We start from the raw sequence: 15,557 nt of genomic DNA, 5'->3' as shown, positions 1-15,557 counted from the left end.
ACCCCAGTTTCAATCCAGTTTTATTTCAGCAAAGCTAAAAAGAACATGTCTGATCTAACACACATGAGATGGGGCAAGGCTTAGGGTGTTATAGAACAGTCTATCTGAGCAGAAGCATAATGTGGTTTTACACTTCAGACACAGACAGCATTTACACTGTAAGTAGGAAGATGACTGACCACAATGTCAACCCACATTACAGCATCCACTGAAAAAAGGACAGGAAAAACAGGAGGCTTTGATGTGACTCTGATGGGCAGTGATAATATAAAAAAAGAAAGCTTTATTCAGTATTGTACAGTATATGACACCAATACAAACTGAAGCTCAGGAACAAGGCAGGATGGCGACTGCACTTTGCTGTGCATGCTTATTGTGCATTCTATGGCTGAAAATATAACACCTCTTTCAGCCGCCCTGTGTACATCTACACCAGCTCTCAGACAAAATCCATCCAGGGCTGTCACAAAGACAAGACGAACTGCACAGCTCTCCCGGGCCCTGAGCTGGGGGAGCTAAAAGGTCTGAACCATGATGACAGGTTGTAAGGCCTCTAGGCTGATACCTTCCACAGTCACACAGGATAACGCCACAGCCTCAACACCCCTCAAGTTGTATTACTGGTCCAGAAGTATAATACCCAGCTATGGAAACATCAACATGCAAGGGAAGGTAACTTCCACTGGGCACCGGGGCTCTTTTCTTCCTTTCTCATTTTCTATTGTATCCATAAGCATGTATTATTTTACCAAAAAAAAAGGCAGACACAAAGATACTCCATTAGATAAACTAATTCTGGTCCTGGAAAATATATACACACATGTTTTATTTTCTCCCTTTTCCAGACATTATTTGAGATTTTTTCTCCAATATCTTTGCTGTTACCGTGTTGCACAACTGAAAATCCAATGTCACAAATCCATATTTGAGCTCTACTTTTTCTTTTACATCTTTTGATGAAAGAACAGCTAAAACTCACAGAAAATCCCATTCTTACTAGCCTCAATTAGCCAGAAGGTGGTGCTGGATGTAAAACATTTCTCAGAAACACCAACACGACATTTATCCTATGAGCACAAGTCCCAGGCTAGAGTGAAGATATGCATATTCACCATAAACACACATCTACGGGGGATTCTGGAAGAGTTGCTTCTACTTTGTGCTGTTCTGTTCACAGTGCAGTCTTGGTTCTGTTGATTCAAACAGTGTGAAGAAATGTCGAATTGCCCCCATGTGGCTGCAGAGTGGGCAGTGAAACCGAGAGGGTGGGCACTGTGGCTGGCAGGAAGCTCATTGCCATACATAAACAATAATAGTAATAAAATTAAAACAGTAACAAAAAGTTATCTTTGCACAAATCAGGACAGACTCTCCAGGTGACAGATGGCTACAAGTCATGTGCCAGTAATGAGACTGTTTTTAAGGATAGTGTCTGACTCCTGTCAAGTCCCTCTGTGATCTTAAAATCTACTCTGACATTTGTTTCAACTGTTCATTCGCATCACACATACAGTACAATACACACTCACAGCTCAACATGCATACAAACATATACACATTTACTACTACACAGAGAATAGCCAGCAAAGATTTAAACAAAAAAACATCAGTATAAAGTTTCCTCCCTAACAGCGGCACTGTTCTGTCAGTGACCCACAGTGACTTTCAGATCTTTTCTGGTTACATTATTTTCACTCACACACTCTTTACACTATGAATGGCTGCTTCGTTGACTTGAATTTCCCCAATTCTCTGAGAGTGACTCTTAATTTAATACCAGAAAAAGCATCCTGCCATAGTGCAGAATGGCCAGAAATATTTACACTGGTGGGATTATCCTTTGTTATTGTTAGTTTGTACTGGCTATACTATGTATACGTACGTACGTACGTACGTACGTACACACACACACACACACACACACACACACACACACACACACACACACACACACTTATGAGTCCTCGTTCATCTCTTGGCTATCTGTCCTGGCGATCTTCCTTGGGGGTGCCGGACTGTCACCCTCACCTTGCTCCTGTTCCCTTTTCTTTGCTGCATTCTGTGAGACACAAATGAAACAGCAGTCAGTTAAATCGCACAGTTTATGATAATCCAACAACTAAAGATGAATCAATAAGAGAAGCCAGATTAATAAAACTATCTCCAAAGGAATTCATATGCTCACCTTTTTGTCCCACTGCTGATGGAGGTAACGCAGGAGGATGTTGGTTTTCTCTGTTACAATAACTGTAGAACAAACAGTCAGCACATTACTGGAAAAATATGTTAAAAATATATTAATTTAGAGCAGTCTCCACAAAACTATGCTCTTAGTGAAAACAAATTATTGACCAACTACTGTACAAAAAGCTTATGTTAATTCAGCCTCACTTACAAAGTATGGTTTTAGGTTTAAGTATTTGTCCTCCCGTTTTGCTATGAGTTTAGCACTTACTCTGTTCAGAAGGGTAATCTCGTGTTGGAAGGTACACAGAGGGCCTCCGATTCTGAAAAACAAGACAGAAAAAGGTTTCAAATTACAGATTATATGTGGTTTTGAGTGTAATTAAATTAAGGGACAATCACAGCATTTTTGATTGTTTGTAATTGATTTATCTTGAGAATGAGCAAATATGTTATAGACAATTGTCGAGCATTTTATCCATAGCAAATATTCCTTAGGATTAAAAATGACAGTTTGATGATATACATATTATCAGAGGCTACTTACAGATGCTTTACAAACGGAGTCTGCATGAAATCTGCTGAAGTTGCTCTTATTGTAGACAGGAAGTCCTTTCAAGAAATCCGCCTGGAAGAAGGGGAGGTGATTAATAAACAACCCAGCGCTGGTTTCTTTTATTTAACATTTAATCTGACCCTAAAAAACTACAAGTCCCAAGTCATCCGTCTACCTGCTCTACACAAATATTATACTACTTTAACAAACATGATAATTCTCCTGTGGCATTTTTATAACAGCAATCCTAATTATCGCTTGGCATCAGTATCAATAGTTTTCTACTACAGATCATGTTAGATAAAAACACAGTTGAGGACTCCATGCAAGTGACTAACGTTACAGACCACAACATACCAGTCACTGAGTCAGTGCTGGGCGTTCCCTCTTCTAGCAGCCCATGCACGCTACCGGGCCTGCTACTCTCCCTGTAACGTCCCCAGTCACCCCCCAACTGGACATGATATCAGATACAGTGTACACAACGTGGTTTCAAATTAGCACATCAAAGCTGAGCAGCTCAGAGCACAAACCGATGCCGGCTTGGCCTCGGTGAATGAATGCCAACAGGAGAAGCAGGTGTGGCTAGCAGCTATCTACTAGCTCAGTATTACCATATGCCCTCGGGGTACTGTGGGATTAAGCTAACGTTACACGCCTGGTGTATGTGGACTACATACCTTCTCCATGATGATGGTAGAAATTCCCAACGTCGCAACTCCGACTTGTGGACTTGGCTTGGTGTCTGATGTGCTGGTCGTGATGGCAGGCAATATGTTAAGGGTTAGCCGCGCTAGCTTACAAGCTAGTTAACCGAAACAACTGTTCTATCGGACCCTCTTGTCAAAGAAAACAAGGATCTTCACACACGAGTAGCTGTTTCCATTCTATATGCCAGTGTCCATGAAAAAAAAAATGTACACGGAGAGAAATTAACCCAGTATGTCATTGCATGAGTTAGCAAAGCTCGTTGCACAGGACTTCTTCAGCTAGCATGATGGCTGAAAGGTAGCGACGCTACATTGACCACGCCCCGAACGCGGCCATTGGTCTAGACTTGCTCCCACGTAGTAGTAGCTTCAACCCGACAGCCAATCATTAAACACGACATATCATTATATCATCATAAATATTGACTGGGAAATCTTGCTCTCACACATGATGAGCATCATTATGAAAAAAACAAAAAAAACGTCACCAGCTACTGACCATACAAAGTTCACCCACTTAAGAGATGTTTAACTGTGAATTGGCGCTGGACATCTTGTGAGGGAGTATCAAAAAGAACTATAAGCTTGAAATTACTTGAACCCAAAGATTTACTGATATTTAAAACGTGTAATAGTAGAATCAGTTTGAAACATAAACACATTTAGAGGCATTGTTGCAGTTTGAAGCTTTTGGTTTCACTTCAGCTTAATTGCAATCTGACTTTTTTATTAGAATCTTTTATTTATTTTGTATTTCTTTATTGCTATTATTATTATCTTTAATAGCCAGGTATAGGTGTATGCTCTTTCCAGCTATCTCCCTCTATATGATACTGAAGTACTATCAATATCAACATATTCTGTGTTATGATCATATCTGTATAAAAAGATACACTTTGAATTAACCATAATGTGTTACAGCTGGAGGGAGAGCTATAACTATCTCAGTGGGTTTGCTGCGTCTTCATTTCTGTGGTCTTTCTCACACCTCACTGGCACCTGCAACTGGACTTTTTACAGATAGTTACCTAGCAACAACAGCCATGGCAACTGCCACAGCACTGGAAAATGGGATGCTGATAAGATGGAGCAGCTATTGTGGAATATATATTTTAATGGTATCTTAAGGAAATGTGTGTAACAGATATGACAACATGTACAAATTTAACATTTAAAATTAGGAGAGGAAACTCAAAACAGCAAAAATTGTAAATGTACAGTTGAATGAATTTTCAAGCATTCAAGTAATGCAAAAAAGTGTTATAATAGGTGTTATTTAACAAACCAACACATTTTAAAGGGAGATAGTGACTTACTGTTCGCCACCTCAAGTAACAGTTATGATGGCGAGAGGTGTGCAAACAATGTGGCTTTATTTGCATGAAAGTTTCAGGAAAAAACAAACATTGAAATTAAAAAGTACACAATAATATGAATATTAACATCACAATAATGCCTCTATAGAGAAAGTTGATCTTTTACTTATGGCTTGTTGTTGCTTTCACGTTGTTTACGTATTTGAAAAATCAATTAATTCAAAATTCAATGAGGCTATTATTTGGTAATAATACTTGTATTTACTTTGTATACTAAATAGAGACGTTTTTTATGTTTCAAAATAAATATCCATTAGTTGTCTCGCGTCAGATAGCAGCAGGGGGCAGCTCTTCACATCCTTTAACTGAACAAGGATGTTTCACTTTGATGGATTAAATAAACACCCTGCCATCAGACCGGCGGAGCTCCGGCGCGTCTCCAAGCGCCGTCACAAGCATTCCAACATGGAAGTGGGGTGCTGGCACACGCATATATTTTGGATCTACCTCTGAACCGCACAGAGAGATCTGCTGTCCGTAGGCTAATGTTGGCAGCCATGTGGAGGCTACCTACAGGACAACAGAATCCAGATAAATTAGATTATTGGATTGCCTGCAACAGATTATAGCTTGCCTACTTCCTCTATGCCTCGTAAGAAAACCACATTAATCTGATCATATTTCACGCGGAGTTGTTGGAAATATACAGGTAAGCATTTTTTTTTCATGCCTCCTCTTTTTACTTGTCTTGTGTGGTTTAGTTTTGTTATAGTATCCTGTAGATTATTGGCAACAGACGGTCGCTACATATCAAGTTGCGTTGCAGTTAAAAGAGACAGACGGGTTATTGAGTGATATAGAAATGTGAAATTCAGTTGAATGTACCAACAGAGTAGACTTAAAGGGAAAACATTCTAGCACTTGCCTCATTTTCTGCATCAGACGGCAGTGAGTGGCATTTTAACTCGCTTTATTGTTATCAGTGAATAGATGTGGACCACTAGCTTCACCAGATCAACAAGTTTTATTCTACTAAAATCAGCAACAAAGTTAATTTACTATGCAATGAAGCCCTCGTTGTTTTCTGTGTAAACAGTTATTTTTGTTTTTGTTCAATTGGTATCTATTATATGAATCTGCTTAACGTTTTTTTTAAGGGCCACAATAACTGTCCTATTTGAAAATGCACAAATTAATCAAAATCTTTTTATTTTTGAATAAATTCCTTTTTGCTGAACATTGTAAATGAGTTTCTCAACAGTTGTGTTTGGAGCATTTGTCTACAAACAAAGCAGCATGCAGATAGTGATGGTATATTTGTCTTAAGGGCATTACACAATACTATAATGCAGTCCATAACAAAAGATATATTTCAAAGATAAACAGCGTTATTTATTTATTTGATTTAAATTGTGGCATACAACAGCAAGCAATTGCAATACCTATGATCAGGATTCAACGTTTAGTGGCACATTATTTAGCAAGCCAGTAAACCAACTGTAGTTGTTTTTAATCCCCATGACAGCATCTACTCTTTTCTGGGCATCAGTCCCCACTGTGATTGTGTCTGACCTGCATGAATCCTTATATAACAGCCTCTTGCAGTCACTGTCAACAGACGCTATAACGTTACAGTTGTAACCACAAGACGAATCAAACTTACTGCAGTGCTTCAGCACAATGTCCAAATGTAAAACATCAAGCACAAGGAAGCAGACTAACATAATAATGAGACACAGCACCGGGATATTATTGAAGAGAACAGTGTTTTCACTACATAACATTCAGTTAGGGAAGCAGTGTTGTGACTGTGAGGTGGACAGTTCAATACTTGGACCAGCTTCATAATTGGGGTGTGAAAATTAAATTGTGGTCCTTGCCTTTACCTCATTACCGTCCGTCATGATTTGCCCTTTATTAAAGCAGTTAACACCTGACATGCTTCGCTACAGTGGTAGTACTGGGCAGGTATTCGCAGGTCTGATTTTGCTTAAAAAGAGCACAGAAGCAGTGTCCTCCTGTCCTCTGGTTTGTAATAGTGAGGGCTGATCATTTGTATCACAGATATACCAAATATTCTACCAAACTTAATTAATTAAGATATGCAATACATGTGAGAGTTGAATCAACATGCACTTGCATCATGCACTATGCAGGATATTCTCACAGCATCAATTAGGAGAAAGATTGGACCCTTGCAATCCCTTCTTATGTTGGTGTCAGTCTTGGGTTTTCCTTATGAAAGAATCTATGCTCTACCCATTGATTAATACGTTTTGACTAGATTACAGTGACTGCTATGAAAAAGAGTCTAGGGAATACATGGAAGGACAGGATTTTACCACACAACAGCACCTCTATATTTGGTTTCTATCACAAAGCAGCAGTCTATTTTAAAGTTGATTCTAATATCTGAGTTGGATGAGTGGAACAATTTCAAAGGGAGGCATGGAGGATAAATGGGAGTTTGTTGTGTCTGTAATGGTAGAAAAGGACTGTAAAAGATACGTCTATTCTAGTGTCAATGTTGAATGTAAATGGACACTTAGAAACAGAACAGAGGTTGCAGAACAGAAAAAAACGTCACACCTTGTGTCTCGATAATGGATGCCTTTTGATATGAGAATAATATTAGAGGTAAACGTGTCACCCACAGTGATATCAAACTGGCCTGCTCAGTCAGTTTGCACACAGCACTGTACAACACCACCGTTTGGATAAAAAATATGTGCAAGTGTAAGTACAAAGGGTCTAAGAATTGCCAGCAAAGCAGGAATGTCGTATTACATTGTGTCCATAATCCCCAAATGAAAGTACCCGATGGGGTTGCAAGTGCAGAAAAAGATGCAACAAATCACACAGAAGGTAAAACTGTTCTTGCACAGTGTCACTGTTTTCATCAAGAGAGAAGATAGACAGATTGTTGTGTGGACTTAGACAGAGCGTATAATCCCCTCTAGCAGGGAGGAGAGTGACAGGAAGGTAGGATAATGACACCAGCAGAGAGACTTGCAGACCCTGCTTGGCTGCTGTGCTGTTGCCATGGTTGATAATCAACTGACAACCTAACATATACTGTATACTGTAGCTGAAGTGTGTATGAGTATGTATTATACAGAGTCTCATCCATTCTTCAGATATTTACCTCTCTTCACGTTCATGTTTTTTAAAAATTAACAGTTTGGAGCTCATCAAGAAGCCAATTTGGTATTGTGGGTTGGTGTAATAAGTAAATATGAAATCCTTATCTTCAACGTGAGCCGACAGTTTTTCCAAATCATCATGTGAAAACTGCCATGACTTGAATATGCCTGTGATTCTTCAAATTTGTGTGTTCTCTATATGAGCCTAATTTTACACATTGAAGTAATCTAACTCTCTTTTATTTTCTAGTTTGATTTACTTACTAAGCCATATTAATAAAACATTAATACCATTAATTACGATTGGTTGTTTGGTGGTTTTGACAGATAGTATGGTAGTATGTGCCACTGCAGAGTGATCACATGGCGGACAGCTTTAACTCAAGGAGCTATTACTGGTCCCGTCTATTTATACCCTCAAAGTCTGCGCTGAGGGAAGATGCTGCTCAGATACGTCTGACAGAAAGTCTCAAGGGTGTGAGTTGTAATTAGATGTCAGATTGTAAAGGCAAAATAACTTGTTTGCTTCGTTGAATGGTACGTTTAAGGTTCCCAAATGCTCATTTATTAAAAATGGCATGACAAAACAATGCAAAAGAGTAGTAATACAGCGATATTGGGGCAGATACTTATACTGGTATTTGGGAGTAAGTAGAGCATATTATGGTAATGGTATGCAGAATGATGTTTAGTACACATAAATGTACAATTCTTAGAGCTTAGATACAGATCCCAGTTAAAAATATCATCAGATGTGTAACAAAAGAATTAAAAGATATGAACAATATGAACTTTAACTTTTTCTGCTTATTTATTGCATGTTAATCAACACACACACACACACACACACACACACACACACACACACACACACACACACACACACACACACACACACACACATTTTGATTTATTGCCGATGTGTTTTTTTTAACTCCATCTTTGTCTAATTTTTTTAATAGTATACAGTGTGTTTGTTTTACATTTTACTGTTTTCTTGTTCATCCTCTCTCTTTTTTAATCTAAATGTGCTTTAACTTTTAAAATACATGTACGTTTACTTCTTTTGATATAATGCATTCGAACATCAAAAGTTACATTTTTTTTATATTTTTATGTTCGTGATAAGCATTACATTACATTACATTACAGTCATTTAGCAGATGCTTTTATCCAAAGCGACTTACAATTTAACATTGGTAATCAAAAGAACTACTAGTCACCAGAAGTCATAAGTGCATCTCCTTTTCCAAACAAGCATCTAAGAGCATGAAGCAGAGCATAACTCAGAGCCAAAGTACAGTGCGGAAACAAAGAAAAACAGTTAGTGCTATAAGTAATACGAATACAATAAGTGCAACAAGCTAGTATGAAAACAATAAGCGCTAAGTGGAAGGCTCAGGGTAGCACTTCCTGAAGAGGTGGGTTTTCAGCCTGCGCCGAAAGATGGGCAGCGACTCCGCTGTCCTGACGTCAGTGGGAAGTTCATGCCACCACTGTGGGGCCAGGACAGAAAACAGCCGTGACCGGGTCGATCGGCCGCCAGGACCTCTGAGCGACGGGGCAACCAATCGCCCCGAGGCAGCAGAGCGAAGTGGTCGGGCGGGGGTTTAAGGCTTGACCATGGCCTGGAGATACGAAGGAGCTGTTCCTTTCACTGCCCTATAGGCTAGCACCAGAGTCTTAAACTGGATGCGAGCTCTTACAGGTAGCCAGTGTAGAGAACGGAGAAAGGAAGTTGTGTGGGAGAACTTGGGGCGATTGAACACCAGGCGAGCTGCGGCTTTCTGGACAAGCTCCAGAGGTCTGATGGCCGACGCCGGGGCTCCAACGAGTAGAGAGTTGCAGTAGTCCAGGCGGGTGATGACAAGAGCCTGGATGAGAACCTGCGCCGTCTCGTCAGTCAGGAAGGGACGAATCCTCCTGATGTTGTAGAGCAGGAATCTGCAGGAGCGTGTAACGGATGAAATGTTTGCTGAGAATGACAGTTGGTCATCCAGGGTCACACCCAGGTTCCTCGCAGTCCGAGTCGGCGTCACCACGGTATCATCAATGGTGATGGACAGGTCCCGGTGCGGGCAACCCTTCCGCGGGAGGAACAGTAGCTCGGTTTTGTCTAGGTTGAGCTTGAGGTGGTGTGTCGTCATTCATAAGCCAGTACCGGCCAATAATATCAGACCGTTGATTTATTAGTATCTAGTTAGTGAGGCTCTAATAGACAGAAAATACACTTCACCACTGAATGATATTCAGATGATTCTTCAAACTTAATAATGAACAGAAATAGAGTTAATTAATAAAGTTCATCTAGATTGTTAGGCTTCACTTAAAGATATTTTACCAGATTACAGCTAAATGACTGTAATGTAATGTAATGTAATGCTTATCACGAACATAAAAATATAAAAAAAAATGTAACTTTTGATGTTCGAATGCATTATATCAAAAGAAGTAAACGTATATGTATTTTAAAAGTTAAAGCACATTTAGATTAAAAAAGAGAGAGGATGAACAAGAAAACAGTAAAATGTAAAACAAACACACTGTATACTATTAAAAAAATTAGACAAAGATGGAGTTAAAAAAAACACATCGGCAATATAGTTTAAATAGCTTCAACTGAAATGGAGTACTTGCTTGTAAACATGGTTAATTTATTATAATTCATGTGTCTTAGGTTTTCTGTGATATTTCTGTTTCATTTACGTGTGTTGATTTTTGTGTGTTTTTACATGAATTTGTTCCCTACAGACTGGCAGCCATGCTGACCAGCTTTATGGAGGGTCTTCTCTGCTGCCTCACCTCAAAGTCGGCTAACGTTGTGGTTCCTGCAGAAACCTCAGAATCCACAGATGGCTATGAGTTTGTGGAGGTGAAACCAGGCCGCGTCCTGCGGGTTCGACATATCATCCCCGACCGGCCGGTGGTGGAGGAGCCCACTGGACCCGGTGGGACTGTCAGCTGCAAACGAAAGATCACAGTATATCGTAATGGACAGCTTTTCATTGAGAACTTGGGTGACAGGGCGAGTGCAGAGCTTAAGAACTGCCAGAATGGAGAGGCAGAACCAAACAGCACTGTAGAGGTTGAACTGACTGACTGTGGTAAGTCCTCGGCACCTGTCAGCATCCCTGAGGCCGGGTCTGAGCCTGTCGCAGCTGGAAAAGATGGGACAGCTGAAACAGCAGCAGCAGGAGAGGCACCTGCTGCTGGGCAGACTGACCAGTCGCAGCAACCCAGGAAGCGCAGGAGGAAGCCCAAGCGCACTGTGGTGATCGACTGTGAGAGGAAGATATCGGCCTGTAAAGGGACACATGCAGACGTGGCTCTGTTCTTCATCCATGGAGTGGGAGGCTCACTGGACATCTGGAAAAGCCAGGTGGACTTCTTTTCCAGGCTGGGCTATGAGGTGATCTCCCCGGACCTGGCAGGTCACGGAGCCAGCTCAGCACCGCAGATAGCTGCTGCATACACTTTCTATGCCCTAGCTGAGGATATGAGACTTATCTTCAAGAGATATGCACGCAAGAGGAATATTCTCATAGGACATTCTTACGGGTAAATTTAAGATCACAAAATTCATGTAGCACATAGTATTGACAGAGAGGATTTGGAAGACTTCAGGAAATGCCCGAAAAATAGTTAAACATCACAATTAAAGTGAGAAAGCAAAAGACACTTAACTGCATATTTATTAGCTTTGTTGCCATTCATATTAAGCCCAAACAAGCAATGTAAGAATGTTTCTCATTTACATATTGTGTAATTATAGCAACATTGACATAGTTTGAATTTACAGTTTTATAATTGCTTAATCATTTCATAAATGTTTGAAAAATGTCACACATTTGCCAGTTCTTCTGTCTTAAAATCAGATTATGTAAGGTTGAAGGAGAAATAACAAAATCTCCCTCTTTGAATTCATAAGCATAAGATGTACCATTGCGCAATTCGATACATGCAGCTGCACTTGGTACCTTATGGTGGTTAATATTAGCTTTAGATAGATATTGCAGTGTAACAGATACACTAAGCTTTAGCGTCTGTGTTGTCAATGCCACTTGCAGCCATATTGATTATAATTTAGCAAAAATTACAGAGTTGCTTAAGGTTTTGGACAGTTGGTCACATTTTCTTATTTGTTATTCAGTATTTGCTTCATATTCTCCAAATACTTACATCCAAACACTTTCCAGATATGCATAATCAAAAAAGGTAACTACCACAAAAGGAAAAGCATGGTTACCTTGATTCTTCTATCCTGTCCTGTAACCAGTCTTCTGCTTTGCCCTCCTAGTGTATCGTTCTGTACCTTCCTGGCCCACGAGTATCCGGAGCAGATCCACAAGATGGTGATGATCAACGGAGGTGGTCCCACAGCTCTGGAGCCCAGCCTCTGCTCCATCTTCAACCTGCCCACCTGTGTGCTTCACTGCCTCTCACCGCTGCTAGCATGGAGCTTTCTCAAGTAAGACACACAGCATCGCAACACTAACAGTAACAATTTTACCAGCCAAAACTGTTACCATGCATAAACATAATCGCTCCCCTATAACTGATTGTTATAAGGTATTATGAAGTACATTAAAATGAGGCTTAAAGCTGCAGCAGGTAGCTCAAATTGATAAACATTTGTTTAGAAGTAATGAAAATTAGTAATCACATTTTGATGACAAAAATAAAAAAAAACAATGAGCATCATAAACATTCTCTATTATAAATCATGTCAAGGTAAAATATGAGAAAGCTCATCTAATGAGCAGAGGTCGAAGGCTGAGAGCGTGTCTTCCTGTCCATCAGTCCAAAGATCTGATCTTTAATCACCGAAACTTGTAAAAGCTGTAATCAAGTGAACAACAACTGTTCCAACTGAGATACCCAAACATTTATGTTGCTGGCTATGGGTGAGTGCCATATTTATGCAAATGTCACCTTAATGTGGCACTGTTGTGTTCATTTCACCCACAGTTTAATGTCGTCAGAATCTTGTTTTTTGTCTTTGCCCCCAACAGGGCTGGCTTTGCTCGACAGGGTGCCAAGGAGAAGCAGCTGCTGAAAGACAACAATGCCTTCAACGTGTCGTCTTTTGTGCTGCGCGCCATGATGAGTGGGCAGTACTGGCCTGAGGGGGATGAGGTCTACCACGCTGAACTCACGGTGCCCATCCTCCTGGTTCACGGCATGCATGACAAGTTTGTCCCCATTGAAGAGGACCAGCGCATGGCGGAGGTGAATGCACTTCTTCAACCCCCAAAGCCCGAGATTCAAACTGCAGGGACACTGATGCTACTAAAGACACTCAGTGAACTGAGAGAACCAATAAGTCATGTCTTTTGTCCAGATCACAATAATTAAAAATGGAGCAAAGATATTTTATTCCTTGATGGCTTAGGCCCTAAAGCACCATCTTGTTAACATATCCTCTGTTGTTTTTGCAGATGATCCCCACTATTTTTTCCACTTCAGTTCTAACATTCTTTACTAATTTTGTTGATTTTTTTAAACTATACAATATCTACCATATGATGTTTTCATACCATAATCTCTAAAGTCTCTCCCAATACAAGGTTTAGGTGGTCTTTGGTCATCAATAGTCAACAGTCTAATGTAAAGTATAAGACTTTTTTTGTTAATTGGATAAACATTGCAACTTCCTAACAGTCCCTGAGCTTCAGGGACTGTTCATCCAAAAAGACAGAAAACTACATAAGAAGAACAAACTATTCCCTTACTCAACAATACTTAGAAATTAATTTGTTTTTGGCATTCTAATAATTACACTGAACTGTCCTTTTGTTTCATTTTGTTATACTAATGACTGAAAAACCAGCTGTGATTCAGAGGTCTGGAAGCAAGACAGCGCCATAAAGCATCTTGATGATTCTAAAAATCTGACCTGTTCTTTTGCTTTAAACTGTCTGTCAGATCCTCCTAATGGCCTTCCTGAAGGTCCTGGAGGACGGCAGTCACATGGTCATGATGGAGTGTCCTGAGGCTGTCAACACACTGCTTCATGAGTTCATCCTGTGGGAGCCGACCAGCCCTCCACCGCAGAAAAAAGAGTCCAAAACACGTCCAGAAACTGCCAAAGTCCAATCTGACAACACCAAGGCTACATCTGACCCTTCCGAGGTCCGACCTGCAACTGCAAGGCAGACCTCATCAAACATCAACACAGAGGAGAAGCCAAACAGCAAGGCCAAGAAATGATTAAAGATTAAAGCTGAATCTTCAAACGGTTGTTACACCATATCATGGCTAGTCATGCTCTTTGCAGGTCCCGATAATCTGAGCTGGTTTTAGCTGGTGAACCTGATGCTTAGCCAAAAGAGTCAGTTTATCTGAAATGGTCCAGCTGTATGCGACACAATGCAGGGAATTCAAGTTTGGGTCCAGTTATGTCAGCTGCTGAGCTGAAGGAAGAGAAAGAGGAAAAAGGATGCTGGTGGTCCATTCTTCAACTGACAGCTGTCTGTCCTCAACATATATCAGGGAAGATGGAGCTGTGCCTTGAAGTGGAGGGTGGTGATGATGCCAGGGTAGTTAGAGACAGAAACAGTAGCCTAACATACTGCCATGAGGCCGAGGGTGGAAATTAACAGTTGTCAAGCGGCAAAAGTGATACAATTTGACTTTTTTGGACAAATCAAAAAGTGTCCCCTGCCACACTGACAGCTATATTTTAGAAAGTATAACACTTGATGGCCTGGTCAGTAAAGTAAAGCAAAATCAATGATTTGTATGAAACGTACTCCTGGTTGACTACCTGTTACACTGCCCTACGACTGCAAAGCTGCAGCAAAGCCAAAAACCTTATGGAAACAAGTTGGACGCTAAACTAGCCTCATGTATTTGCCTACTTGATGTGTAATATCAAATTGTGACATGTTGAGCTAGCTGTTAAATGTCTGTGTGTGTGTGTGTGTGTGTGTGTGTGTGTGTGTGTGTGTGTGTGTGTGTGTGTGTGTGTGTCTAGCTCAATTATTCTATCACATATAATGATTGATTTCAAACCTAACTTCTTGTAGAGATGAGAGTTTTAAGTGGACACACTGTTTTACACAAAATGGCACTGAAAACAAATTGGAAGGCATTTCTCATTTAGAAATGTACATTTAGTATTTTGGGAATTTGTTTTTGTTCTTCGGCATCTAAGAGGTGAACCAGAATAATATGTTTGCACAATACAATAGAAGGTCAAAGATTAGAAGTAGCCTTACCTACATACTCACACGACATATGGGATTCAGCTGCTTCTGGTTCTGTTTTGTGTGACTAAATTGTGATGTGTGAAGCTGAACAAAGGAAGAATGATAAAGAGATAAAGACAGAAGTGAAAGTAAATTTGATGCTTCCAAGAATTCTGAGAAATGTGTGTTCAGTCAAGTGTTTCCTGCTTAATGTAGCAACAGTTGAGGCTCAGCAATGAATCATAACATTATATGCACAGAATGGGCCAGAAGATTTAGCACAAATCTCTTGTATAAGAAGACTTGTATTGTGAGACAGAAGGGTTTAACAGACAACAGATATACACCCCAAACTGTAGCACACTACAGTTTGTTAAAAATATAAAATTATGTAGCCATGTGCTGTTACTGTAGCATATTTGATCATTAAAATACTCTATAAAAATAAGTGAACCAAA

At 40.1% G+C, this 15,557-nt stretch overlaps 2 protein-coding genes across 3 annotated transcripts; one reads left to right on the top strand and one right to left on the bottom strand.

Annotated features, from left to right (window-relative positions):
- Positions 1–3: 3 nt before the first annotated feature.
- On the bottom strand, positions 4–3,747 carry dda1 (DET1 and DDB1 associated 1). The gene is made up of 5 exons (XM_068707546.1): positions 3,421–3,747; positions 2,732–2,812; positions 2,456–2,507; positions 2,186–2,247; positions 4–2,059 (listed from the first exon to the last, which is right to left on the bottom strand). Exons 1-5 carry the CDS (start codon positions 3,427–3,429, stop codon positions 1,955–1,957), a joined length of 309 nt encoding a protein of 102 aa, XP_068563647.1. The 5' UTR covers positions 3,430–3,747; the 3' UTR covers positions 4–1,954.
- Positions 3,748–5,289: 1,542 nt separating this feature from the next.
- Positions 5,290–14,828, top strand: abhd8b (abhydrolase domain containing 8b). 2 transcript variants are annotated; one of them, XM_068707145.1, is made up of 6 exons: positions 5,290–5,475; positions 10,661–11,013; positions 11,068–11,467; positions 12,207–12,377; positions 12,922–13,138; positions 13,835–14,828. In XM_068707145.1, exons 2-6 carry the CDS (start codon positions 10,671–10,673, stop codon positions 14,117–14,119), a joined length of 1,416 nt encoding a protein of 471 aa, XP_068563246.1. In that variant the 5' UTR covers positions 5,290–5,475; positions 10,661–10,670; the 3' UTR covers positions 14,120–14,828. The 2 variants fall into 2 exon arrangements, with proteins under 2 accessions (XP_068563246.1, XP_068563245.1); XM_068707144.1 differs by having other exon boundaries at positions 10,661–11,467.
- The last annotated feature ends 729 nt before the right edge of the window (positions 14,829–15,557 follow it).

Source organism: Cebidichthys violaceus, unplaced genomic scaffold (assembly GCF_023349555.1).
Source record: "Cebidichthys violaceus isolate CVI_PGR_0920_01 unplaced genomic scaffold, fCebVio1.0.p SCAF_13, whole genome shotgun sequence".
Lineage (NCBI taxonomy): Eukaryota > Metazoa > Chordata > Actinopteri > Perciformes > Stichaeidae > Cebidichthys > Cebidichthys violaceus.
The sequence above is the reverse complement of the archived record's forward strand: the minus strand, read 5'-3'. Positions and strand labels throughout refer to the sequence as shown.

What these genes read in the sequence shown, in the direction of transcription:
- dda1 (XM_068707546.1), bottom strand. An exon ending in ACTCCGTTTGTAAAGCATCT is followed by an intron (nt 2,508 to 2,731) that starts GTAAGTAGCCTC and finishes CTTGTTTTTCAG; the next exon opens with AATCGGAGGCCCTCTGTGTA. An exon ending in AGATTACCCTTCTGAACAGA is followed by an intron (nt 2,248 to 2,455) that starts GTAAGTGCTAAA and finishes TTTGTTCTACAG; the next exon opens with TTATTGTAACAGAGAAAACC.
- abhd8b (XM_068707144.1), top strand. Translation starts at nt 10,671, where the DNA reads ATGCTGACCAGCTTTATGGAGGGTCTTCTCTGCTGCCTCACCTCAAAG. An exon ending in CTCATAGGACATTCTTACGG is followed by an intron (nt 11,468 to 12,206) that starts GTAAATTTAAGA and finishes TTGCCCTCCTAG; the next exon opens with TGTATCGTTCTGTACCTTCC. An exon ending in CTAGCATGGAGCTTTCTCAA is followed by an intron (nt 12,378 to 12,921) that starts GTAAGACACACA and finishes TGCCCCCAACAG; the next exon opens with GGCTGGCTTTGCTCGACAGG.